This window comes from Bos indicus, chromosome X (assembly GCF_029378745.1).
Source record: "Bos indicus isolate NIAB-ARS_2022 breed Sahiwal x Tharparkar chromosome X, NIAB-ARS_B.indTharparkar_mat_pri_1.0, whole genome shotgun sequence".
NCBI lineage: Eukaryota > Metazoa > Chordata > Mammalia > Artiodactyla > Bovidae > Bos > Bos indicus.
The window spans coordinates 98,048,901-98,074,829 of NC_091789.1; the positions used below are offsets into that span (position 1 = coordinate 98,048,901).

The following is a 25,929-nucleotide window of genomic DNA, read 5'->3' on the forward strand; positions in this document are numbered from 1 at the left end:
TGGCCAAGCCCGTAGAAGGTGACAAGCCAAACTAACAACTACAGTGGTGCCCTGAGGCCCTGTAGCTCCTGCGCTGTGACTTAGGGACTGGCTGCCTGACTACGTGACAGAGTCTGGTGTTGTGTGATGTTGTGTGACCAGAATACTGGCTTATTTTCTTTGTCATCACACACAGCAAGGAGCACAGTTTTCATTACATACTATGACTTAGGGTAGCCTTGTCAGTCCTCATTAACAAACCAACCTTAGAATGGATGCCATGTCTGATACCAGCTATTGAATCTGCTATTGAATAAATATATTTATTTAGACAAAATATGTTTCTGAAGTCCAATTCATTTTAAAAGTTAACCTTATAGTCTACTTGAAATTCAAAATCTGTATCACTTGTGAGAGAATTGTAATTGTAAAGGTAAATGTTTAAATGAAAAAATGGAGTAGAATAAGCCAAATCCATTTGCAGTGTAATGCCTACTTCACGTTATCTTGTTTATTCTTCATAACAAATATTTAGTGTAAAATTGTAATTTCCATTTTAGAAATGGGGAAACAGATCCAAAGGATGTAAATACCTTCCTCACCTTCACTCAGTATGTGTCAGAGCCAGTACTGATACTCTTAGTTATGTCACGTGCTGTGCTTAGTCGCTGAGTTGTGTCTGACTCTGCGACCCCATGGACTGTAGTCCGTCAGGCACCTCTATCCATGGGGATTCTTCAGGCAAGAATACTGGAGTGGGTTGCCGTGGCCTCCTCCAGGAGATCTTCCCAACACAGGGATCAAACCCAGGTCTCCAGCACTGCAGGTGGATTCTTTACCATCTGAGCCACCAGGGAAGCCCAGTTATGTCATGTCATAGCCAATAAGGAGACAGAGCAGATAAGACTCAAGTCATTTTGTCTCACGAAGTTCCCCTCATTCCTTTCCCTTTTCTTCTAGCTAGGATCTAATCTTGTCAGACAGCTCCATGACCTAGGGGCTTTTTCACATACTTTTTGTTAAGATGGGATACTGTCTAATGGTAGATTTGAACCTCCCATTTTCAATCCTTTTGGACCTGGATTTTCATACCTCTATAAGGGCACAACAGCTGCTATTTATAATCCCCTGTTATTCGCTAAGCAGAGTGAAGTCTGAATAGGTCCTTTGTTGCAGAAATATATTTTTTTGGTGCATGAGGATGCAGATGGGGGCTCAGAGATGTAAGCGTTTTGTTATTATGTTAATAAAAAGGATATAAGGGAGGAATCAAACAGCTGGAGGACTTCCCTGTAGCTCAAACGGTAAAGAATCTGCAGGAGACCAGGGTTCGATCCCTGGGCTGGGAAGATCCTCTGGAGAAGGGAATGGCAATCCACTCCAGTATTCTTGCCTGGAAAATTTCATGGCAGAGAAGCCTGGCGGGCTACAGTAGTTCGTGGGGTTGCAAAGAGTTGGACACGACTAAGTGGTTCACACACACACACTCACAGACAACTGGAGGGTTTCTGAGATCTCGTGACTATCAAGCCAATGGAGGACGTCATGGAGAAGAAAAGATGTTTGTGGCTGCTCTCTCCCTGCACCCAAAAAAAGTTGGAAGGCAAGTCAGAAATGTGTGAAAGATATGCTGTGCCATTTGCCATGGAATTTGACAGCAGTTCTTTTCCTGTCTCCCTACAACCTTTAACAATGGCTTTGGCATTCCATTTCTCTATAGGACAATACAAATATATTAAGTTTTTAAAAATGTTTCTCTGTCAATGATTTCATCAGGGACACCGTATGAGATTTGGGTGGCACATTTTGTAAACCCATTTATTCAAGAGAAGACCAAAGGCTTTTATGAATTTTTTATGTGTGGGTATATATATGTATGTATATGCATTAACATGTAGATTACACCTAAAGAATATGTTATGACCCAATTTTTTTAACCCTAGAAGTGCAAGGGTAGTTTAAATGTATAAGGTTACCAATGCAATTCACCACATTAATAGAAAAATGGAGGGAAAACAATTCTATGATCATCACAATTGATGCAATATAAGTGTTTGATGAAAATTAATCTATATTCAAGACAGCAAACTAGGAATAGAATGGAACTTACTCTGATAAAGTATATCTACAAAAAAGCAACGTAAACAGGTTGAAATGGAGTAGATTTTTCATTTCCTATTGGGAAAAAAGCTGATTATCACCTGCTTTAGTCAAGACTATTCTGCCCAGGTTTGTTCAATGTTGAAAAATGAGGACAGGTTTAAGGTTTAAGCCAGTAGAAACTGTTGATATTCAAATAGTATATTTTGAAAAGCAAAAATAATCTAGATCTAAATTTGTGGAATTAATATGCATATTTAGAGGAATTGTTGGACAGAAAATCTATATATAGACATTCTATCTCTACAGACAGCCTCAACTAGACAATAAAAATCACAAACCATCAATTTTCAATAACATTAAATACCCACGGATAAATTTAACAAAAAATGTGCAAGTAGAAAACGAAACTTTATTGACCTAAATTTAATAGTCAAATACACATCATAAGAACAGCATAGATGGTTTCAGTTTATCTTCTTTCAAGCAAATGGTTACCCTTCACCTATAATATAAACATTAAAAAAGTTACTTAGCAGAACTTTATTTTGATGACAGGAGAGGTATACAAAGTTCACTGCAGTTGTAGTTTTATAAAATGGACTAAAACAGGAACACTAAGGGCGACCCTTTGGCTTACCTTCAGTTAATCCTCTATAGAGATTTTATAGAGTTTTCAGGCACATTACCAGTATTTTTAAAAACACACTACTCTTCCTAGTTATACAAGAAAAGAAGGACACTGAGTTCAGAAGAAATGAAATCAATGGAGCCTATCAGAAGGTAGTTTTCAGTAGAAGGCAAAACTGTGTACACATTCAGTAAAATATCTAACAACAAAAAGCACCCTAAAGGAGAACAAAATACACAAAAACTGAAACAAAAAATCCCAAAAAAGTATCATTTAAATGCGTTGGTTTGAAATAATATTCCGAATATAGGATAGCTAAACAGTTGTTCTCTCTGTTACTGCTTAAGTGAAGTAAATAAAAAGGCCAGTATTACATTTGTTTCTTCTCTACTGTGGAAAACTGCAGAAATTTTCATTTGTTCTAATTTATCCCTGATATGGTGGTTTTAAGTCGGTTAAACATTTGTCCCCTTTTTTACCTGTGGCCCTCATGTAATTCTAAATGTTTCTTTTCACCCTGGAAAGCATTCCAGTTGGTATAATACATTATATGTGACACTAATTTTAAGTCATTACTATCACTGGTGACATGGTGACATCAAAATGTGAAGCAGAAAAAGGACTGTTTCTCACAACCACACCAAAAAAAAAAAAATAAAGGAAAGAAAAAAAGGAGAAAAGAAAAGGGAGAGCAAGAGGTAGTATGAGTGAGAGAGTAAAGCAAGTAGGAGAGAAAGAAAATCTGGAAAAGCAAAATTTTTTGTTTCTAAATGATAATGGCTTTTGAGAGAAAACTCTGACCAATTTCAAAAGTTCATCCACGGTATTTGTGATGTTTAGTTATTTAGTTACTGTGGGGTATGTTAAATAATATGTTTTTCTACCCTACTAGCCATTTCATCAATATTCTGAAAATATTTGAGTTTCAGATTGTATTGTTTTAATTCTGTACTATACTAACGGTTAGTGTAGAAGGCAATGGCACCCCACTCCAGTACTTTTGCCTGGAAAACCCCATGGATGGAGGAGCCTGGTGGGCTGCAGTCCAAGGGGTCGCTAGAGTCGGACACGACTGAGCGACTTCACTTTCACTTTTCACTTTCATGCACTGGAGAAGGAAATGGCAACCCACTCCAGTGTTCTTGCCTAGAGAATCCCAGGGACAGGGGAGCCTGGTGGCCTTCCATCTATGGGGTCGCACAGAGTCGGACACGACTGAAGCGACTTAGCAGCAGCAGCAGCAGTGTCTTGTTCATATTTCTAATTATGTGTACTTGGGCTTTGTCCATTTGCTTCACAATGATGTAAACTAGAGGAATGGATTGGCAGTTTGGGGTTGGCAGATACAAACCATTACATTCAGAATGGATAAACAACAAGGTCCTACTATACAGCACAGGGAACTAATGTCCAATCTCCTGTGATAAATCACAATGGAAAAGAATATTGAAAAATGTGTGTGTGTGTATATATATATGTTAAAATCTATGTAAACTAGCACGTTGTCTTTATTTATTAGTTGAGTTTATTTTCCTCTTCCTAACACTTCATACCTGTCTTTTAATAAGTATCTTTTTCTTTTTCCCTTAGGTTTATTCTGTTGCTCTTTTTCTTACGTTTTATATTGGATGTAGGATTTTGTATTTATGTACCTTGTAATTTATGTATTTTTCTTTTTAAATACCACACATATTTAGGGATAAGATTTTTCCATGAGAACATTTTAATCATGATCTCTAGTTACTTGAAAGTCGTCCGAAAGTTGTATTTTCATCTAATTGTTCAAATGGAATGGAAAAAAAAATGTAAAGTGAAAGTATTTAGAAGGCTAATACATAGTAAAATCTGCCCTAATTATGAAGTTCCTTCTTTAAAATCAGAACCATGCAATTTATTGTCAGCAAGTTGGAAAACAGGTATGTGAAAGATAGTAAGTTGATTACACGGGAAGAACTAGAGTTACAATTTTTGGCTTTCAAAACTTTTTAAACTCATGTATCAAAGAGGAAAAGTAACATACTTCATACGGTTAAGAGATGATTATATCATGAGGCTCAGATTTTTATTAGTTCTTTAAGAGTGAGAGTGGGGTATATGGCAAAATCTTCATAGTATTGTAATGATCCTCCAATTAAAATAAGCAACCTCCCCCCCACCAAAAAAAAAAACAAAACAAAACAAACGTGGGGGCAGGTAGTGTGCTTAGCAGATGTATCTTACTCACATCTGCCTTTTGGCCATTTTATTATTCAGTCATTTCATGCTTCCCTGGGGAAAGGATTTAAAATGCAACTATTTTTTAAAGAGCTAGAGAATTCAGAATTTGAGAGAATTTAACATACATCAAGCAGAATGTTGGCTCATTTTATAAAAAAAATAATTAATTGATTTTAATTGAAGGCTAATTACAATCTTCTGGTGGTTTTTGCCATACATTGACATGAATCAGCCACAGGTGTACATGTGTCCCCCGTCAGAAAATGAAATCTCAATTCCCCTGTTATAATTTGACTCGATGATATTTTATGATAAATACATCATACAAAACAGAGTATTCTTGTATGCTTTCCATCAAAGAGAATCAGAGAATGCAAAGTTAGCATTGAAAAATCAGCATCTTCGTGTATCTGTTCTGAATTCACAACTTACATGAGTAAAGTTGAGTTTAGAAGTTAAGGGATTTCACAGAATCACACACATTATGCTAAAGCTGGTACTAGAACCTACTTGGATGCCTAAGCTTATTTCATATAAACTGATATTTATTACAAATGCATTCCATATTGGCTACAAGCAGAAATTATAAAAGAACCTGAAAATTATTAGCTGTTGCTTAAAGTACTTATACTCAAGAGAAAAAAACCGTTTCCTATTTTCAATTCGATATGGCTTTGATCCTGTCTGTTTATTTGAAAGTCTTTAAGTCAGGCATTCAGGCATCTGGGGTCTGAACTTTCTTTCAAAGAATATGGGAACTCTGTTATTAAAATAATAGTAATGTTCTGTCTATATTAGTAAAGATATAATATTCTGAAAAACAGAAACCACATAAATTACTTTCTGAATGGACGACATACCTGCTTCTGGCATTTCAACAGGCTCTATATTTGATGCAAACTCCTCCCTGACATCGGGACCATCTCCACCTTCACTCCCAGTCTCTGCCAGAGCCAATTGCTGGAGATCAGCTTCCAGGCCAGAATCTTAAAAAAAAAAAAAAAAAAAAGCATCAATTCAGCTGTAAAGCATACAATATAAACAAGGGAATGATGATATTCATTCCCTCGGTGTTATGAATTAAAAGCCTTAGGTTAGTATGCTAAAAATGTGATGAATAAGAACCTCAGGAGCATTATTCCGGGAATGTTTTGCTGGAGAAAAAGGAAAGCAGAATTTTCCGATTGTTATTACCATTTTCCTTTTCCAGGGTTGTCCTCAGACACCTTAGTTGCCCCCTTCTCTTTGTCTTGAAAACAAGGGAAAATTTGAGCGACCACACTGACCTGCAAACTATACTCTCCTCAGTTTTTTAGGAACTGTCTGAAGTCCTTTTCTAATGTTTCCTTTCCTCTTCTTACTCGTTATGTCTTAAGGCATGACACACAGATACACTTTACCTTCAAAGGGATCCTTCTCCTCTTCTTCATCACAATTCACTGGATCCTCTCCATGTACTTCCTCCTTTCTAGGTGTGATATCCTGAATCTCAGCTGGTGGTTCCTCTTGTTGAGGTTGCTCAACACTGGGTTGCTGGTCCTAGTAGAGTGTGCATGCAAATAAAAACTTTTGTTGTTAATACATCTAATAGCGTAAATATACATAATACATAGATATATCTGATCATAAGTAAACCTAACAACATTTTCCCAACAGAATTCTACGTACTTACTTTTAATAAAGTTACTCTTCCCACAGAGAAGAGTTAGCTCCCAATGAGAGTTACCCAGAAAGACTTTGGAAGTTATTTAAATCTATGTTGGGATGGAAGTATGCAGCCTGTTGTTAATAAGCAGGAGGAGAGAGTCACTGGGCACATTTCCAGGGAATTTAACAGTATAATCATCCAGGCAACGCCAGACTATAATATATCTGGATCAATGTTACTTCCTAAGACAAAGTGTCACCCTTTATCAGCATCGAAGACCTTTATCACCGCATCTGTACTACTTAACATTTTCTCAAAAATAAACTTGTGCTAATAGAAAACACCAAATGGTAAGGTTACTCACAACCACAGGTTCATCCACCTGGGAGCAATCTTGCTTTGTAGGTCCCAATGCTGATGCCACTTGCCCACTCATATTTCTCCCTGAAAGCAGAATATTGTGATTTGGAAAATGTATTTAAGAGTACAGCTATATTTGATCACTTTTATGACCTTATGCTGACTTACTTTTTTTTAATGTGAATACTTTCAAAAGAAAACTCTGGTTAAGTATGACTGTACAAGCATTTCAATTACACCAAATACAGTCTTTTGCAAAGCCATTTGTGTCTTTGCGAAGCTGGCAGAGAAATCACCTTAAGGTACACAAGAAGGCTGAATTTTTGTGAGGACGTTTGATTTCACAACAGAATTCTCCATCATAAAGATCTTTAGTGAAATACTGCTAGGAATTCAAAAGCTCAGGACTATTGCTCATGTCACACTCCTATTCACCAGACCTATTTTCCCCAACTCCCTTGGAATTCAGTTGGAACACAAAGAAAGGCTCAGTCTTTACAGCATGACTATGGCGATTTTCTCAGTGTCTGGGGCTGAGGTGAGGCTGCATACAGAGCAACCGGTCCACTTCTCTCTTGGCACCTTACCACAAAACCCGCAATACAGTCACAACCCCACTGTGGTCCGGTTTCTAGGCCTTTCCTTAATCGCCCACCCCAACCCCTGCCCAGGTCCCACTGCCGGCCCCAGATTCTGTGCTCTGTCGTCAGTTCCAGGGCCCCAATGAACCAAATATCTCAAATAGCACCCCCAAGTCTCCCCCCACCATCATCCTACCCCCTGCCCTCCTCTGCCCACTGCCCTTCCTCTCCCGCCACCAAGGCAAGAACTATGGCGTCGGGACACCTGTGAGGAGAAAGATGACTACCTTGAGGGCCTTCCTCCTCAAAGGCCCCAGATCTCACTGCCCGACCCGCCCGAAACTCGCTGGCTCCCCCTCACACGCACACATACTTAAACTCCAGACAGGACAGACCTGTGAACCTACCTGGTGAGTCTCAAGTAGTGAGAAAGAACCGGGACTGAATAAACAGACCCGTCTCAGGCCCAACGCTCCTCACAGAACGATCAGGAAGGCGTATGCGCACCAAGGCGCATGCGCAGCAACGGATGTGCACGCACACACTGCGCATGCTCACTGAGTTGGGCATGTGCAGTGCAGGTTGCGGTTTTCCTGCCATTGAGGTAGAGTCTTGGAACCGCAGGGTCTCTGGAGGATGAAAAAGGGGCTTGAAGAGTGTATTTTTTTCCTTCCACTGCAGTCTTTCTTATGCATCCACAAACTGTGGTGATAGGTAGTCCCAGGTTACCCTTAGTGGAGAATGTGTCTCAGAAAGACAGTCATGACAGAAATAGATATTACGTTTTTAAATATCTATTTTTATGCATGCTTGGATGAACCATTTCCTTCTCTGCTTCTGGGTTTTCTGTCATACTCCCAGTGGCTTTACTCACTTCCATGGAATAAGTACATAAATAGATGCCTCTGTTTCCACTTTTTGCTTGGTGCACTGCACATTTAAATCTCTGAACTGGTAACTAGTTTCTCTGAATATACCTCTGGTTCCTATACGGTATTGTTCTTTTAGCATCGGACTTCACTTTCACCACCAGACACATCCACAACTGGGCATTGTTTCCACTTTGGCTTAGCCTTTTCATTCCTTCTGTAGCTATTTCTGCACTCTTCTCCAGTAGCACGTTCTTCTTTTTCAATTATAGCAGGAATTTTCGTACTTCCTAGGAGTTTTAAATTTACCCAAGAGAAAGGAAAACATGTTCCCACAAGGACCTTTACTCAAATATTCTACTCATGTACTCCTAATAGCCAAAACTAGAAACAGCCCAACTATTCAACAACTGGTATAAAAATGAAAGAAAAACAAAAGAGTATACTCGTACAAAAGAACACTACACAGTCATTTGAAAAGGAACTACTAATGCATGTAACAGCAAGGATGCATCTCAGCTGTGCCAATGAGAGATGTCAGACACAGAAAGCTATGTATTATATGGTTTCATGTCAATGGATTTCTGGAAAAGCACAACTATAGGCAGAGAAATATATCTGTAGTTGCCAGGGTATAGGACTGGAGGAAGGAGTCTGAATGCAAATAGCCCAAGGAAGCATTTTCAAACGAGTGGGACGTTTTCTACATTTTTATTGTGGTAGCATTTACACAATGGTATGCATATGTCAAAACTCGACAAATGGTAATGCTTTAAAGCATTGACTTCTATTGTATATAAATTATATCTCAATACTTCTCACTTTTTTAAAAAAGGAAAAGGATCTTTTAAGTATGTAAATACTGGTTATTGTATCCATCTAGACCTTGAGCTCATAAACATAAAAATCTTATTTGAAATTCTTCCCAGACCCGGCCAACTTCCAGGATTCCCCATGACACCTTTGTACCCTTATGACAGGACACAGAAACTTGGTCTTAACCAGGTTTACAATTCCCTCTCCTTCACCTCAAGTCAATATTCTTGCTGAGTTCTGTCAATTCTACTTCAAAAATGTCTAATGCATCGACTTTTTCCCATGTCCACCACATCTGCTCTAGTCCAAAGCTCCCCTCAATTTTATTGTCAACCCCCTTCTAACGGGTCTCTCACATCCACTCAGGGTGCCTGTCTCCCACTCACCACCCTCTCCCTCTCTCTCTTACATTTGCAGAACTGTTTATGACTTTCTAGATAAAGGCTACTGTCCTACACAAGAACTTGAAAGTATGTTCTAGCCCTTGTCCAGCTTGCTAACAACATGGAAAGAATCCCCTTCTTCTCTCTCTTATTGGGCTTCATTCATACGCTCCAATTTCTCAAGCTTAGATTGTCCCATATTTCTGAAGCCTCCGGTTAGTAGACTCCTTCAAGCCAGGCTTCAACAGTATATGGAACGAGAACTTCCAGATATACAAGCTGGTTTTGAAGAGGCAGAGAAACAAGAGATCAAATTGCAACCTTCGTTAGATCATGGGGAAAGCAAGGGAATTCCAGAAACACATCTACTTCTGCTTCATTGACTAGACTACCTCAAGGCCTCTGACTGTGTGGATCACAACAAACTGTGGAAAATTCTTAGAGATGGGAGTACCAGACAAGCTGACCTGTCTCCTGAGAAACCTGTATGAGGGTTAAGAAGTAACAGTTAGAATAAAACATGGAACAACGGACTGGTTCAAAATTGGGAAAGGAGTAAGACAAGGTTGTATAGTGTCACTCTGCTTATTCAACTTACATGCAGAGCACATCATGGGAAATGCTGGGCTGGATGACTCACAAGCTGGAATCAAGGTTGCTGGCAGAAATATCAACAAGCTCAGATGTGCAGATCATACCACTTTAACGGCAGAAACTGAAGAGGAACTAAAGAACCTCTTGATATGGGTGAAAGAGGAGAGTGAAAAGGCTGGCTTAAAAGTCAACATTCAAAAATATAAGATTATGGCATCCAGTCTATCATTTCACGGAAAACAGAAGGGGGGAAGTGGATGCACGGACAGATTGAATTTTGGAGGCTCCAAAATCACCGTGCATGGTGATTGCTGCCATGAAATTAAGACACTTGATCCTTGGAAGAACAACCGTGACAAAGTTAGTATGCATGCATGTTCATTGCTTCAGTCGTGTCTGACTCTTTATGACTCCATGGACCATAGCCTGCCAGGTGCCTCTGTCCATGGGATACTCCAGGTGAGAATACTTAAGTGGGTTGCCATGCCCTCCTCCCATGGGGCATGGCAGGGCATCTTCCTAACCCAGGGGTGAAACCCATGACTCCTGCATCTCATGCATTGCAGGGAGATTCTTTTTTTTTTTTTTTTTTTTTTTGCCACTTTATTTATTTTTTAATTGAAGGATAATTGCTTTACAGAATTTTGTTGTTTTCTGTCAAACATCAACAAGAATCAGCCATAGGTACACCCATGCAGGCGAATTCCTTACCACTGAGCCACCAAGGAAGCCCATGTCACACCATAGTATAAAGCAGAGACATCACTTTGCCGACAAAGGTCCGTATAGTCAAAACTATGGCTTTTTCAGTAGTCATGTACAGATGTGTGAGTTCGATCATTAAGAAGGCTGAGTGACAAAGAATTGACGCTTTCGGTTTGTGGTGCTGGAGAAGACACTTGAGAATCCCTCGGACAGCAAGGATATCAAAACAGCCAATCCTAAAGGAAACCAACTGAATATTCACTGGCAGAGCCGATGCTGAAGCTGAAGCTCCAATATTTGGGGCACCTTATGGGAAGAGCTGATTCACAGGAAAAGACCCTGATGCTGGTGATCAGGATGGGAAGCGTAATGCAGGTTATGCCGCGGTGACTGCTGAACAGGTTTTAGAAGCAAAATCTCTCCCCCAGGGAACCAGTGCTCAGTAGCGGAACTTGTGGCTCTGACCCGAGCTCTGCTGCTGCTGCTGCTTCTAACTCGCTTCAGTCGTGTCCAATTCTGTTCGACCCCCTAGACAGCAGCCCACCACGCTCCCCCATCCCTGGGATTCTCCAGGCAAGAACACTGGAGTGGGTTGCCATTTCCTTCTCCAATGCAGGAAAGTGAAAAGTGAAAGTGAAGTTGCTCAGTCGTGTCTGACTCGTAGCGACCCCATGGACTGCAGCCTACCAGGCTCCTCTGTCCATGAGATTTTCCAGGCAAGAGTACTGGAGTGGGGTGCCATCGCCTTCTCCTGACCCGAGCTCTAGAGTTAAGCAAAGGGCAGCGAGCAAATATCTACACTGATTCTAAGTATGCTTATTTGACTTTACAGGCTCATGCTGCAATGGGGAAGGAAAGACAGTTTAAAAGGACAACAGGAGAACCTATTAAGCATTTCAGAGAGATCCAGAGACTTAACTACTATATATTGTCCTAAAGGAGTAGCCATTATGCATTGCAAAAGGCACAGCAGGGATGGGAGTAAAGTAGCTGAAGGTAATCAGCTGGCTGACTGTCAAACCAGAAAAGCAGCACTTTAGGAAACCCCTTCACTGCAGATGCCTTTGATCTGGACAGGTCCCCTGGAGCAGGAAAACCCACAATATAGTGAGGAAGAATTAGAAAGATATGAGAAAAGAGGAGCAAAGATTACTGATAAAGGATGGCTACAGTCTGAGGATGGACGATTAATAATTCCTGAAAATACTCAATGGAAAATTCTTAAGGGTTTACACCAGAGATTTCGTTTAGCTGTAGAGAGTACTTCAGGTCAGTTCAGTTCGGTTCAGGCGCTCAGTCGTGTCCGAATCTTTGTGACCCCATGAATCGCAGCACGCCAGGCCTCCCTGTCCATCACCGACTCCTGGAGTTCACACAAACACATGTCATGACCATCGAGTCGCTGATGCCACCCAGCCATCTCATCCTCTGTCGTCCCCTCTCCTCCTGCCCCCAATGCCTCCCAGCATCAGGGTCTTTTCCAATGAGTCAACTCTTCGCATGAGGTGGCCAAAGTATTGGAGCTTCGCCTCAGCATCAGTCCTTCCAATGAACACCCAGGACTGATCTCCTTTAGGATGGACTGGTGGGATCTCCTTGCAGTCCAAGGGACTCTCAAGAGTCTTCTCCAACACCACAGTTCAAAGCGTCAATTCTTCGGCCCTCAGCTTTCTTCACAGTCCAACTCTCACATCCATACATGACTACTGGAAAAACCATAGCCTTGACTAGACGGACCTTTTTTGCCAAAGTAATGTCTCTGTTTTTAATATGTTGTCTAGGTTGGTCATAACTTTCCCTCCAAGGAGTAAGCGTCTTTTACTTTTGAAAGGTTGTTGCTGAAGGAAAAGACGCTGGGATTCTTGGCCTCTGGAGAAGAATTCATTCCAGGGCCAGAGACGAGGCTTGATCACTCAGAGCTTTTGTGTAATAAAGTTTTATTAAAGTATAAAGGAGACAGAGAAAGCTTCTGACATAGGCATCAGAAGGGGGCAGAAAGAGTACCCCCTGCTAGTCTTCAGCTGGATATTATATATAGTCACTAGCAGTCTGTTAATGAAAGAAAAGAATGTCTTAAAACTCAGAATGGTACCAGGCCCCTCATCCATAAGATGTATTTTGGGATAATCTTGGCACCAGAGGATTCATCCCTGGCCATAAAATGATGGACTTGAATGTTGTAGAAGGGCAGATTACCATACAAATAGTTTCATTTACATAGATTAGGGGAACAATGTCTGAGTATAACATACTGGTTTGTCAAGTAGGTTCTGAGCCATTAGGTGGAACAGACTTGAAGACAGAGTTTGGGGTAAATGCATACTACATTAACAGAGCTTAAGACAAACATCTCCATAAGAAAAAATGCATTGGTTAACTCAAGGTTTGAGAATAGTTAACTTCAGGTGAAACCAGGTGTCATTATGGCAACACAGTATTTTAAGAGAAACCTCCTTTGAAATTTGTAAAGAGAAGGAAAAAATATCAGTAGTTTGTTTCCTTCTGCCGCTTAACAGAGATAAAAAATGTCTGACACTTGCAGCCTATTTCCTCCATTTGGAGATCCCTGGCCTTCCTGCCTGTTACCCTCTCTATTTCATGGCTGCAATCACCATCTGCAGTGATTTTGGACCCCCAAAAAATAAAGTCTGACACTGTTTCCACTGTTTCCCCATCCATTTCCCATGAAGTCATGGGACCAAATGCCATGATCTTCGTTTTCTGAATGTTGAGCTTTAAGGCAACTTTTTCACTCTCCTCTTTCAATTTCCTCAAGAGGCTTTTTAGTTCCTCTTCACTTTCTGCCATAAGGGTGGTGTCATCTGCATATCTGAGGTTATTGATATTTCTCCCAGCAATCTTGATTCCAGCTTGTGCTTCCTCCAGCACAGCATTTCTCATGATGTACTCTGCATATAAGTTAAATAAGCAGGGTGACAATATACAGGCTTGACGTACTCCTTTTCCTATTTGGAACCAGTCTTTTGTTCCATGTCCAGTTCTAACTGTTGCTTCCTGACCTGCATATAGGTTTCTCAAGAGAGTACTTACCAGATGGCTTCTCATTTGTTTGAAGGTAGAAATGTAATGAAAAATTTAAAGGACATTATCAAAAGATGTTAAGTTTTTCAGAAAAATAACCCAAAGACTGGAAAGCTAGCAAAATCTGGATTACAACAAAATCGAAAATATCCTAGAGATGACTGGGAAATTGATTTTACTCATATGCCACAAGCTAATGGATATTCTTGCTCACAAGTTTGGGTGGATACTTCTACTGTCTGGATTGAGGCTTTTCCCTGTCGTAGTGAACAGGCTAAGGAGGTTATAAGAATTTTAATCCATGAAATTATCCCCAGGTTTGGGCTGCCACAGAGGCTTCAGAGTGACAATGGCTCCACCTTTAAAGCGGCTCTAACTCAGGGGATGTCTGACGCTCGAGGAATAGAATATCACTTACACTGTTCCTGGAGACCCCAACCCTCAGGAAAGGTTGAAACAGCTAACGACATTATCAAAAGACATCTGTGCACATTAACTCAAGAGACACAGGACAGTTGGATTAAAGTTCTACCCATAGCTTTAATGAGGGCTGGGACTGCCCCCCAGAAGGAGGGGCTTTCCCCCTTTCAATGTATTTATGGAAGGCCTTTCCTATGCACAGACCTTGTTATAGACCCTGAACCCTTAGAATTAACTAATTATGTAACTCAGCTCTCAGCTTTTCAACAGGCATTAATGGAACTCCAGAAGGTGACTCCTGACTCAGCTTCTGAGTCAAGCAAGCCTCTATTTCAGCCAGGAACTGAGGTCCTGATAAAAACACTGGGATCTGGGGGCCAATCCCTCGAACCCCTCTGGGAAGGCCCTTACCAGGTTATTCTTTCTTCTCCCACAGCTGTCAAAGTGCCAGGAATTGATTCATGGGTGCATCACACTCGAGTTTAAGAGGTGGCACCCTGACCAGAACTAAGTCACGTCATTTTATGTCTTTACTTTCTATGCTCTGACTTTGTACTCTTCAGATGGACATGATAATCAGTGTGAGCCTACATCTGCTGACTCCAAAAATCCTGAGTTTGCCGTTTGATCCTCAAGACAATGCCTTCCTGTCCTGGGCTCACTCCTATGCTGCATTCCACAATCAGTGTAACTGCTGGGTCTGCAGAGTGCTCCCTTCTTCATCAGTGGAAGGCTTCCTATGGTGTACACCTCCATTTCAAGGAAAAGACTATCTCCAAGTCTGTGAATACCTTCGACAACAATCGCATGTGATGCCTCTTCTTAATTTGATGACATCTAACAACCCTAAGATGGACTGGTGCGACACTTTGTACTTTCACTACGGACATAACGTGGCTTTTAATTTTGATTATACATTGTCTTGGTTTAATGACTATTTCGCTACACATAAGGTAAATAGGTCTAGATCTAGTGGCGTTTTACCTGACGTTTATCAAATATGGGATGATATGAGGTTATATGGCTACCTCCTGAAAAAGGACGTCTAATGTCTGCTGCTGCTGCTGCTGCTGCTGCTAAGTCGCTTCAGTTGTGTCTGACTCTGTGCGACCCCATCAGGTGGCCAAAGTATTGGAGCTTCAGCTTCCACATAGGCCTTGCCAGTGAATATTCAGTTGGTTTCCTTTGGGATTGGCTGTTTTGATATCCTTGCTGTCCGATAGATTCTCAAGGTCGTTTTCAATCACTCAGTCGTGTCCAACTCTTTTCACGAGACCCCGTGGACTGTAGCACCCCAGGCTCCTCTGTCCTCCACTATCTGCCATAGTTTGTTCAAATTCATGTCCGTTGAGTTGGTGATGCTATCTAACCATCTCATCCTCTACTTTCCCCTTCTCCATTTGCCTTCAATCCTTCCCAGTGAAAGGTTGTTGCTGAACCATGGAAGACGGTGGGATTCTTGGCCTCTGGAGGAGAAGACTTCATTCCGGGGCCAGAGACAAGCCTTGATCGCTCAGAGCTTTTGTGTAATAAAGTTTCACTAAAGTATAAAAGAGATAGAGAAAGCTTCTGACATAGAGGGGGCAGAAAGAGTGCCCCCTGCTAGTCTTTAGCTGGATGTTATATAGCGACTAGCAGTCTGCTAATTAAAGAAAGGCAATGTCTCAAAACTCAGAGAATGGCACCAGGCCCCTCACCCACAACATGCATTTTGAGATAACATTGGCGCCAGGTGAGTCATCCTGGGCCATAAAACGATTGACTTGAATCTTGAAGAAAGGCAGATTTCCATACAAGTATATAGTTTCATTAACGTAGATTAGGAGAACAAGGTATGAGTTTAACATACTGGTTTGTCAAGTGGGTTCTGAGCCTTTAGGCAGAACCACCTTAAAGACAGAGTCTAGGGTAAATGCATAAAACATTAACATAGCTTAAGACAAGCATTTCCATAAGAAAAATGCATTGGCTAGCCCAAGGTTTGAGAAAACTTAAGTTCAGGTGGAAGCAGGTGTCATTATGGCAACTCAAAATTTTAAGAGAAATCTCTTTTTATATTTGTATAGAGAAGGGGAAAAAATATAACACTAGTTTGTTTCCTCCTGCCGCTTAAGAGAGAGAGAAAAAAGTGTCCGACACTTGCAGCCTATTTCCTCTGTTTGGAGACCCCTGGCCTTCCTGCCTGTTACGCTCTCATTCCCCTCTTTTCCTTTAGGAGAATTATGTTGCCTAGGGAAAGGGGCATCATTTTCATTCCATAACTGCTTCCGAGCTGATAAGGGGCAGTGTCCCAAAATTGGTGAGGCAACATATTGTCCTAACCCTCATATTGAGGGTCTCTGATCCAGGGGTCCCAAATCGTAGCTGGAGGAAGCTGCAGCAGGCGCAGGAGTCTGAGCAAACATTTGCAACTTAAAAACCTTCATGCGACTAGAAACAAATCCAGCTACATAGTTACAGGTGCAGGGAGCACACAGCAAAAACAGAACAATCAGAATTATTGTAATCAAGATAGTTTTCCACCATGGGGAACTAGTTAACGTGTCCCAAAGTGAGGCAATTGAGGCTTCAGGAGCATCCATAGCCTGAATCATCTTGTTCATGTGTTTAGTAAAATGAGTAACATTAGTGCTCATGTCACGGAGAAGGCAATGGCACCCCACTCCAGTACTCTTCCCTGGAAAATCCCATGGGCAGAGGAGCCTGGTAGGCTGCAGTCCATGAGGTCTCGAAGAGTCGGACACGACTGAGCGACTTCACTTTCAATTTTCACTTTCCTGAACTGGAGAAGGAAATGGCAACCCACTCCAGTGGTCTTGCCCTGGGATTCTCCATCCAAGGGACCGGGGAGCCTGCTAGGCTGCCGTCTATGGGGTCGCACAGAGTCAGACACGACTGAAGTGGCTTAGCAGCAGCAGTGCTCATATCAGGTATATATGTACAGCACTGGGTGTGAATAATGGCACAAGTTCCTCCTTGTGCAGCTGTCAGAATATCTAAGGCCAATCTGTTTTGTAAAACCACCTTTTTAATTTGTATTTGTTCAGGCTTAAGAGCTGATAGAGCTTTTCGAGAATCTTGTAATGCCTGTTGAGTAAAACAAGGGGGAAGTAGAGGATGAGATGGTTAGATAGCATCACCGACTCAGTTCAGTTCAGTCGCTCAGTCGAGTCCGACTCTTTGGAACCCATGAATCGCAGCACACCAGGCCTCCCTGTCCATCACCAACTCCCAGAGTTCACTCAGACTCATGTCCATCGAGTCAGTGATGCCAACCAGCCATCTCATCCTCTGTCATCCCCTTCTCCTCCTGCCCCCAATCCCTCCCAGCAGCAGACTCTTTTCCAATGAGTCAACTCTTCACGTGAGGTGGCCAAAGTACTAGAGTTTCAGCTTTAGAATCATTCCTTCCAAAGAAATCTCAGGGCTGATCTCCTTCAGAATGGACTGGTTGGATCTTCTTGCAGTCCAAGGGACTCTCAAGAGTCCTCTCCAACACCACAGTTCAAAAGCATCAATTCTTCGGAGCTCAGCCTTCTTCACAGTCCAACTCTCACATCCATACATGACCACAGGAAAAACCATAGCCTTGATTAGACGAACCTTTGTTGGCAAAGTAATGTCTCTGCTTTTCAATATGCTATCTAGGTTGGTCATAACTTTCCTTCCAAGGAGTAAGCGTCTTTTAATTTCATGGCTGCAGTCACCATCTGCAGTGATTTTGGAGCCCAGAAACATAAAGTCTGACACTGTTTCCACTGTTTCCCCATCTATTTCCCATGAAGTCATGGGACCAAATGCCATGATCTTAGTTTTCTGAATGTTGAGCTTTAAGCCAACTTTTTCACTCTCCACTTTCACTTTCATCAAGAGGCTTTTTAGTTCCTCTTCACTTTCTGCCATAAGGGTGGTGTCATCTGCATATCTGAGGTTATCGATAATTCTCCCGGCAATCTTGATTCCAGCTTGTGTTTCTTGCAGCCCAGCGTTTCTCATGATGTACTCTACATATAAGTTAAATAAGTAGGGTGACAATATACAGCCTTGATGTACTCCTTTTCCTATTTGGAACCAGTCTGTTCTTCCATGTCCAGTTCTAACTGTTGCTTCCTGACCTGCATACAAATTTCTCAAGAGGCAGATCAGGTGGTCTGGTATTCCCATCTCTTTCAGAATTTTCCACAGTTTATTGTGATCCACACAGTCAAAGGCTTTGGCGTAGTCAAAAAAGCAGAAATAGATGTTTTTCTGGAACTCTCTTGCTTTTTTGATGATCCAGCAGATGTTGGCAATTTGATCTCTGGTTCCTCTGCCTTTTCTAAAATCAGCTTGAACATCAGGAAGTTCACGGTTCATGTATTGCTGAAGCCTGGCTTGGAGAATTTTGAGCGTTACTTTACTACCGTGTGGGATGAGTGCAATTGTGCGGCAGTTTGAGCATTCTTTGGCATTGCCTTTCTTTGGCATTGGAATGAAAACTGACCTTTTCCAGTCCTGTTGGCCACTGCTGAGTTTTCCAAATTTGCTGGTATATTGAGTGCAGCACTTTCACAGCATCATCTTTCAGGATTTGAAATAGCTCAACTGGAATTCCATCACCTACACTAGCTTTGTTCATAGTGATGCTTTCTAAGGCCCATTTGACTTCACATTCCAGGATGTCTGGCTCTAGGTCAGTGATCACACCATCGTGATTATCTGGGTCGTGAAGATATTTTTTGTACAGTTTATCTGTGTATTCTTTCCATTTCTTCTTAATATCTTCTGCTTCTGTTAGGTCCATACCATTTCTGTCCTTTATCGAGCCCATCTTTGCATGAAATGTTCCCTTGGTATCTCTGATTTTCTTGAAGAGATCTCTAGTCTTTCCCATTCTGTTGTTTTCCTCTATTTCTTTGCATTGATCACTGAAGAAGGCTTTCTTATCTCTTCTTGCTATTCTTTGGAACTCTGCATTCAGATGTTTATATCTTTCCTTTTCTCCTTTGCTTTTCACTTCTCTTCTTTTCACAGCTATTTGTAAGGCCTCCCCAGACAGCCATTTTGCTTTTTTTCATTTCTTTTCCATGGGGATGGTCTTGATCCCTATCTCCTGTACAATGTCATGAACCTCATTCCATAGTTCATCAGGCACTCTATCTATCAGATCTAGGCTCTATCAGATCACTGACTCAACGGACATGAATTTGAACAAACAATGGCAGATAGTGGAGAACAGAGGAGCCTGGGGTGCTACAGTCCATGGGGTCTCGTGAAAAGAGTCGGACACGACTGAGCGATTGAAAATGAACCACCACCACCACCTTACCTTTGAGTTTCCCTAAGGTGCCACAGCCCCACTCTCAACGGGGCTAAGCTTTCTCTGTCTGTCAGTGCTAAAGGCTCAGACTTATCTCTTTACACACTCAGCGTCCCCTGCTTAGGGTTGATGGCGGGTCCTTAGAACACTCATCACTCCCTCCCAGAGCTCAGAGCACGGAGCCTTCTCACAACAGTAATGGAGCACCCTGCCTGCTACTAAAATGGGAGTTGTAGCTGCTTAGCCACTCTTAATATGTTTTCTCCCTTTGCATTGAGTTCACTTCCACATTTCTTCTTTGAGTCACCAAATCAAATCTTCTCATCCCCAACTGGTTACTGTAACAAGCTGCAGCTGCATCTCTATCAAGGACGGTGCATGTACGCCCTGCACTATATATTTTCTTCCTCGTTTGCCGTCAGAATCTGTCGACTCCCAGACATCACAAAAAGGGCTCCAGATCACCCACAAAAGGGGCGGTGCTGCAGGGGAGGCTGTGACTCTCGTCCACAGCCTGAGTCAAAGCAGGACTGTGTTATAAGTGTCACAAGCTGCCCCACTGCATCATGGGAGCCAAAAGAGCAATGGTCTGAAAGTCCTAACACAGACATTTATGTGGATAGAACACCAGTGTCTTCCTAGGGACCTGTGACTTGTTGTTTGGTTTGGGCCTATAGAGTCAGTAACCTTTTTCACAACACTTGCAGGCTTAGCTAACCTTCCATCAGGACCTCTCTCCTCCCCTACAGCCCCCTACCTACTGTACCAAAAATCATACTTCTGACTTCAGTGTGCCGATTGGGTTTTCACCTGGCAGGGATACCAACACAACTTTTTGTGCTGAAACCTCAAGATACCTGAAGAGAACGAGTTTTCAGAAAGTCCATCTTTCAATTATAATAGAGGGTTCAGGATGGGGAACACATGTATACCTGTGGTGGATTCATTTTGATGTTTGGCAAAACTAATACAATTATGTAAAGTTTAAAAATAAAATAAAATTAAAACCAAAAAAAAAAAAAAAAAGAAAAACTGCCTATGTAACAATGAAGATACAACAAATTAAAATACTAATAAAATGTTATTTGGAAATTATCTAGAATGTCACACTTAAGAGAAAAAAAATTTAACACGTGGTCTATTGCATTTCAGGTCAAATCAGCATTTAAGAAAATTAGGAGATGGGCGAGGTAATGTCTTCATGATATTGTATTTGTTGTTCTGTTTATCATTACATTATTTCTATGGTTATGCTACTTTCCAGAATGATGAGGGTGCTCCACTAATGTCTGTCACGGCAAATACATGTTTAGAGCTTGATATGGACTAGGAACTGTTCTCTGTGATTTTTGCATGTTGACATGACACCCCACAGACTTTCATGCACTTAGGAGAAACTGTGTTCAATCCACATGCAGATCCATCATAGTGTTTCATGCGGATGGACATGTTGATCTGCCTTCTGACCCACAGTAGACTAGACACTGCACTGTATTCCAGACTGGGAGTCAGATACCACGCCTGTCTGTTTCTTTCTGGCCTGGGCACCAATCTGACTCAGCTCTTGCCAGCTAGGTGACTTTGTGCAAATGCATTCACCCATTAACATCTGTGTGTCTCTGCTCCTCAACTGCAGAAAGGGATGATAGCATTAAAAATGCTCACCTTAAATTTTGCTATGAGTACTCAAAGACTTTTGAGTACATATGGAGTACATATGCACATTGTGTACATATGGAGAGCTAAGCACGATCCAGAAGGGTGAGCTCTCTCTTCACTTCCGTTTCTGCTTCTACTCATATCCCCCTGTCCCTGCCCCCATGCCTTTACCTCCCCAATCCCAACTGATCTGTGTCGTCTCTGATCTGTGCCCCTGTCTTCAGACTCTGCATCCCAAAACACAGCTGAATATCTCCTCATGATTTACCTTGGAAAATATCCATATCATCACCCTTGGATTAAACAATCATGAGTATTAGTGGAAGAAATAAGAAACACAACAAAACTGGAAATGTGAAAACTACACAAGAAATAAAGCATTACTGATGATCGTTTGACTATTAACATTTTCATATCTTCATCAGATTCAGATCTTCAGATTTGATTGAGAATTAGACTTGATAAAAATAATGGCAAAAAAAGGCCATGTGATAAGGTTTCTTGGCCTTTTAATTTCCCTGGGCAATGTTTTTTAAAATTTATATACTCATGTTCTATAACTGTCCAGTGGTAACTTGCTTTCCCGTCATGATGCAAATCCTATGAAGAGGTCATTAGACGCCTAACTTCACATAGAATATTCACTAAACTTTTTCATACGAGCACATGATGAAACCCAAATATTTCCTTTAAGCTTCACAATATCCCCATAAGAAGAGCAGGATACTCACTGTGCTAAAAACAAAAACAAAAACAAAAACCCCCCCTCATACCTCATACACTCCATTCTTGAGGCCCTGAAAGGCCTGAAATGATAGTGCAAGGTCCATGCAGTGTGTCAAAGGTGGTCTTGACATTGTGTCTCTGGAACAATCTCCAGGGAAATGTGGAACAGCAATAATATTAACAACAGTAATGACAACAGTTAGAACTGACTTGGAACGTACCACATGGCACGTACTGTCCTGACAATTTCTCATGTCTTAACACGGTCAGTGGTCTACACTGCCCCATGAAGTAGTTAAATTTAATTGAAGCTAGTGTTTCCATGTGGTTAAAAGAGGAATGAGGCACAGAGGAGCTACATAACCTGTTCAGTGTCACCCAGCAGTAAGGGAGCCACAGGTCTAGACACACTGTGGAAAACTCTGGGTGTATTTATTTATTCAGTCAAGGGTAAGATCCAACGGCTACAGCAAAATATGTAGAATAACAGCTACCACATAACAAAAATTGATCTTACATCATAGAAATGCACACTAAATGGAAATCCGATTTCTTCAGAAATCTTTCAAATGGAGGCTTGACAAGACTGGAATCAGGATGTTTTGTAGCAACGATGGTCTACAAACAAGAGCCTCCTCAGAACAGCAGACAGCATGTCAGTGAGTCTCCTAGACTGGAGGTCTTGGGTTTGGGCATCAGAGAAGGCAGGAAACCCCTGTCACATGCTCTCAATGAAGACAGAGCATGGCAGTTGGCAAAATAAGACCATGCCTCTGCTCTGGTAGAGCCTAGAAAAGTTGTCCATGTCAATCAGAACTGAGGAATTCTTTTAAAAAGTGCAGATTCCATGATCTACACTCAGTGAATCTCATTCAGTGCGGCTACAACAGTGCCCTAGAATCTGTGAGATTTCACTATACTTGGGAAACTCTCGGGGACTTTATTAAACCCCTTTGGTAGTGAGACTGTCAGCAAAATAAGGAAAATAGAGATCAGAACAGATATTAGAAAAAATATATAGATAATCAACAAAACCCAAAGCTGGCTCTTTCAAAAGGTCAATATGAAATCATAAGTTTCCACCCACAAGAATAAAAAAAAAGATAACTTAAGACAAAACTTACCAATATCAGGAAAGAAATAGGTTACAGATTCCACATTTCCTAGTTCAATCATTTCATCAAGGTGAAATGGGCCAAATCCAAGCAATGTGATGAAACCACTTGTTTTCTCATTGTCCTCCAGCTTCCCCTTCCTGCCTCTCTCCTCTGCCTCAGTTCCTTTCTCCTTCTTAAGCCCTGCCCTCCATCAAGAGGAGCAATGTTTTGAGGCGTGATTCCCATGCCTCATAATCCCATGATTATAACTGATGTCCGCTGCTTGGCTGAGATTCAGCGTGGATGCTATCATCCCTGTAGCTGGTACACTGAAGCTCTCTGTCTCTCATGATGGACCAGAAGGTTTCACTTTAATTTCAAGTATAGGTAAGAGAAAAGGTGCAGGGCACATGTTGGAGCCTTGAGTCCTTCATCTAAGAAATGCAGAAGACCACAAACTGGGGGAGAAACAGAAATAGCAGCACCAGGCGCCTTTCAATGAGAGCTATGTGCCAAACACAGCACATCACAGGATTCCTTGACATTCAGGAGCACGCCAAGTAGATTTCCATGCCAGGACTGTTGCATTTATTGTTCCTTATGCCTGGAATGCTCTTCCCTTAGGTAACCCCACAGCCTGCTCCCTTACTTCCTCCAGATCTCTGCTTACTTGCCATCTTTCAGGGAGTCTTTCCCTCATTATCTTGAATAAAATAATAACATCATACCTACATACACCTTTCCCCCTGATCTAGCAATATCTTTCTTCATAGCTCCTGCCACCCTTGATTATTTACTGACCACCAAGTCTATGAAATGAGAGACTTGGTTGGTTTTGTCCTGTCCCAAACTCCTCCAGTAGTGCTCAGGTCTACAGCAGGTGTTCAGAAAACATTTGCGGAAGGAGAGTCTGGAGCCAGGCCCTTTACACACATTGCTAACATGCACAGGTACCCTCCAAGATGGTCACTGGCCCCATTGTATTAATTATGATACAAACTGAGTTTCAGGAGACAAGTGATACACTCAACAACACAGTCAGCATGTCAGGTTCCAGGCTTCAGAATCATATCTGCCAGCTTCCAAATCCTCAGTTCCCAGACAGAGCCCCCACAGCCGAGAACATAAGGGGTTTTATATCTAACACAAAGACTCCAAACAGCTCAGATAGATACCCAGAGACACCAAAAAGAGCTCACTGAATCTCTGCACAGAGAGCACACAACACGAGTCTCAGACCCTCAAACACAACTGAGACCATAACCATACACACTGTGACAGAGACCCTCCAAACAGACCAAAGTCTTCCAGACAGAAACAAATGAGAACTGCACAGATACTTCACATCATGGAGACTGACTCCCAAACCACTGGGACACTTACCGACCTAACACAAAACCCCCTAAACAGAAAGACAGAAGTTTTAATAACCCAAGAACATCATATAATCTTAAGATAAAGTTTCCAGACAAATGAAAAACTTGCAACCTGTGCATAGATCCACAAGCAGCTGATAGTTTACACCTTTACACTGACCCATCCTTAAAGCAGCACAGAGGCATCACAACTTCAGACCCAGAATCAAAAGCTCAGTGATCTCACATTCTGGGGTGCAGACGCCTACACAGAGATCTCTCACCCAGGGACTGAAAAGCCAGCAAGCTCCAAAGATGCACATCCCGGTATACAGGCACACATCCTAGAGGCTTTGTAGTATGGTTCACAAAATCCACTCAGATCAAATATCCCATCACTCACAACCCCGCCCAAAGGCTCATGGAGATCAAATGTACCCAAGCAGCACCTGTGTTGTCACACGTAGCTATACACGATCCCAAGCTGCCAGATACAGGTTATTCTCCAGGGAGAGACAGCAAACTCAGGGACCTCTCCCTGGACATGAATTGCATGCATTTGTGTGAATGACCCTGCTTTGCCACAGGATCCAGACTGAGCGAGAGCTGAACAAGACTGAAACGCCATCACCATGCACAGCCAGAGACTGCGCCAAACCTCGCCACTAACCAGGGCAGCTTTAGACCCCTTTCGGAAAAGCAATAAAACTCGGAGGAAAATTGTATGCTCTGAAAAGCTGCGCACGCCAACGCAGGCGCACGCGTACACAGGCGCCTCCCGCCCTCAGTTCCAGTTCTGCGACCACAGTGCCGGCAACACGCGGTGGCCAATCACTCCCCAGAACGCTTCCCTGACGCCACAACCAAACCGATAGCCAGTCTCTGGCTCCGTAGTCGTCCCACCAACGAAGGGGTGGAATTGAAAACGAGACGAAGAAAGTTTCTGCTTAATACCTGTGTCCACTCCGATTCGAAAGCAGTGGGAAGATGAAGAGGACCAAATGGGGATAGGCCCAGGGGCGCCATGAGTGCCGCCGACGCGGTGTAAGGGGACCCTCTCTCTGTTGTCACACGCCCTCTCCCAATGGTACCTTTCAGAGTGGGTGGTCTTACCGCATCTCCTCAGTGGTACATCACAGGACAGAACTGATTCATCTCCTGCGCCCCTTGCTGGTGGGATTGGGTAACAGCAGATGTAGATGTCTGTGGACCATTCCAGGAGGATCTGAAAAGGGCAGAAGGGCAAGGTTAGGGTGAAAACCCCACAGATTGCAGCAATTTTGGATTCAGAAAAAAGTCTTCATAAACTGAAGATTACATCTCTATGGGGATCATTGTCGTCACAGAGAACATTGAAAGCATTTTATCTATGCTGGGCATTGAGACACATCCTTGCTGTTGCATGCATTAGTTCTTTTTTATTATTATTATTACCGTGTAGTATTCCT

General features: G+C 42.0%; 1 protein-coding gene across 1 annotated transcript; it reads right to left on the minus strand.

Annotated features, from left to right (window-relative positions):
* Nucleotides 1-2,469: 2,469 nt before the first annotated feature.
* LOC139181030 (P antigen family member 3-like) lies at nt 2,470-25,694 on the minus strand. The gene is made up of 5 exons (XM_070783745.1): nt 25,436-25,694; nt 6,940-7,019; nt 6,328-6,466; nt 5,788-5,913; nt 2,470-2,584 (listed from the first exon to the last, which is right to left on the minus strand). Exons 2-5 carry the CDS (start codon nt 7,009-7,011, stop codon nt 2,574-2,576), a joined length of 348 nt encoding a protein of 115 aa, XP_070639846.1. The 5' UTR covers nt 7,012-7,019; nt 25,436-25,694; the 3' UTR covers nt 2,470-2,573.
* Between the last annotated feature and the right edge of the window lie 235 nt (nt 25,695-25,929).

Coding starts and splice junctions, on each gene's coding strand:
- LOC139181030 (XM_070783745.1), bottom strand. CDS start 7,011: ATGAGTGGGCAAGTGGCATCAGCATTGGGACCTACAAAGCAAGATTGC. Junction 6,467..6,939: donor AGGTGGATGAACCTGTGGTT/GTGAGTAACCTT, acceptor ACACTCTACTAG/GACCAGCAACCCAGTGTTGA. Junction 5,914..6,327: donor GGAGAAGGATCCCTTTGAAG/GTAAAGTGTATC, acceptor TTTTTTTTTAAG/ATTCTGGCCTGGAAGCTGAT.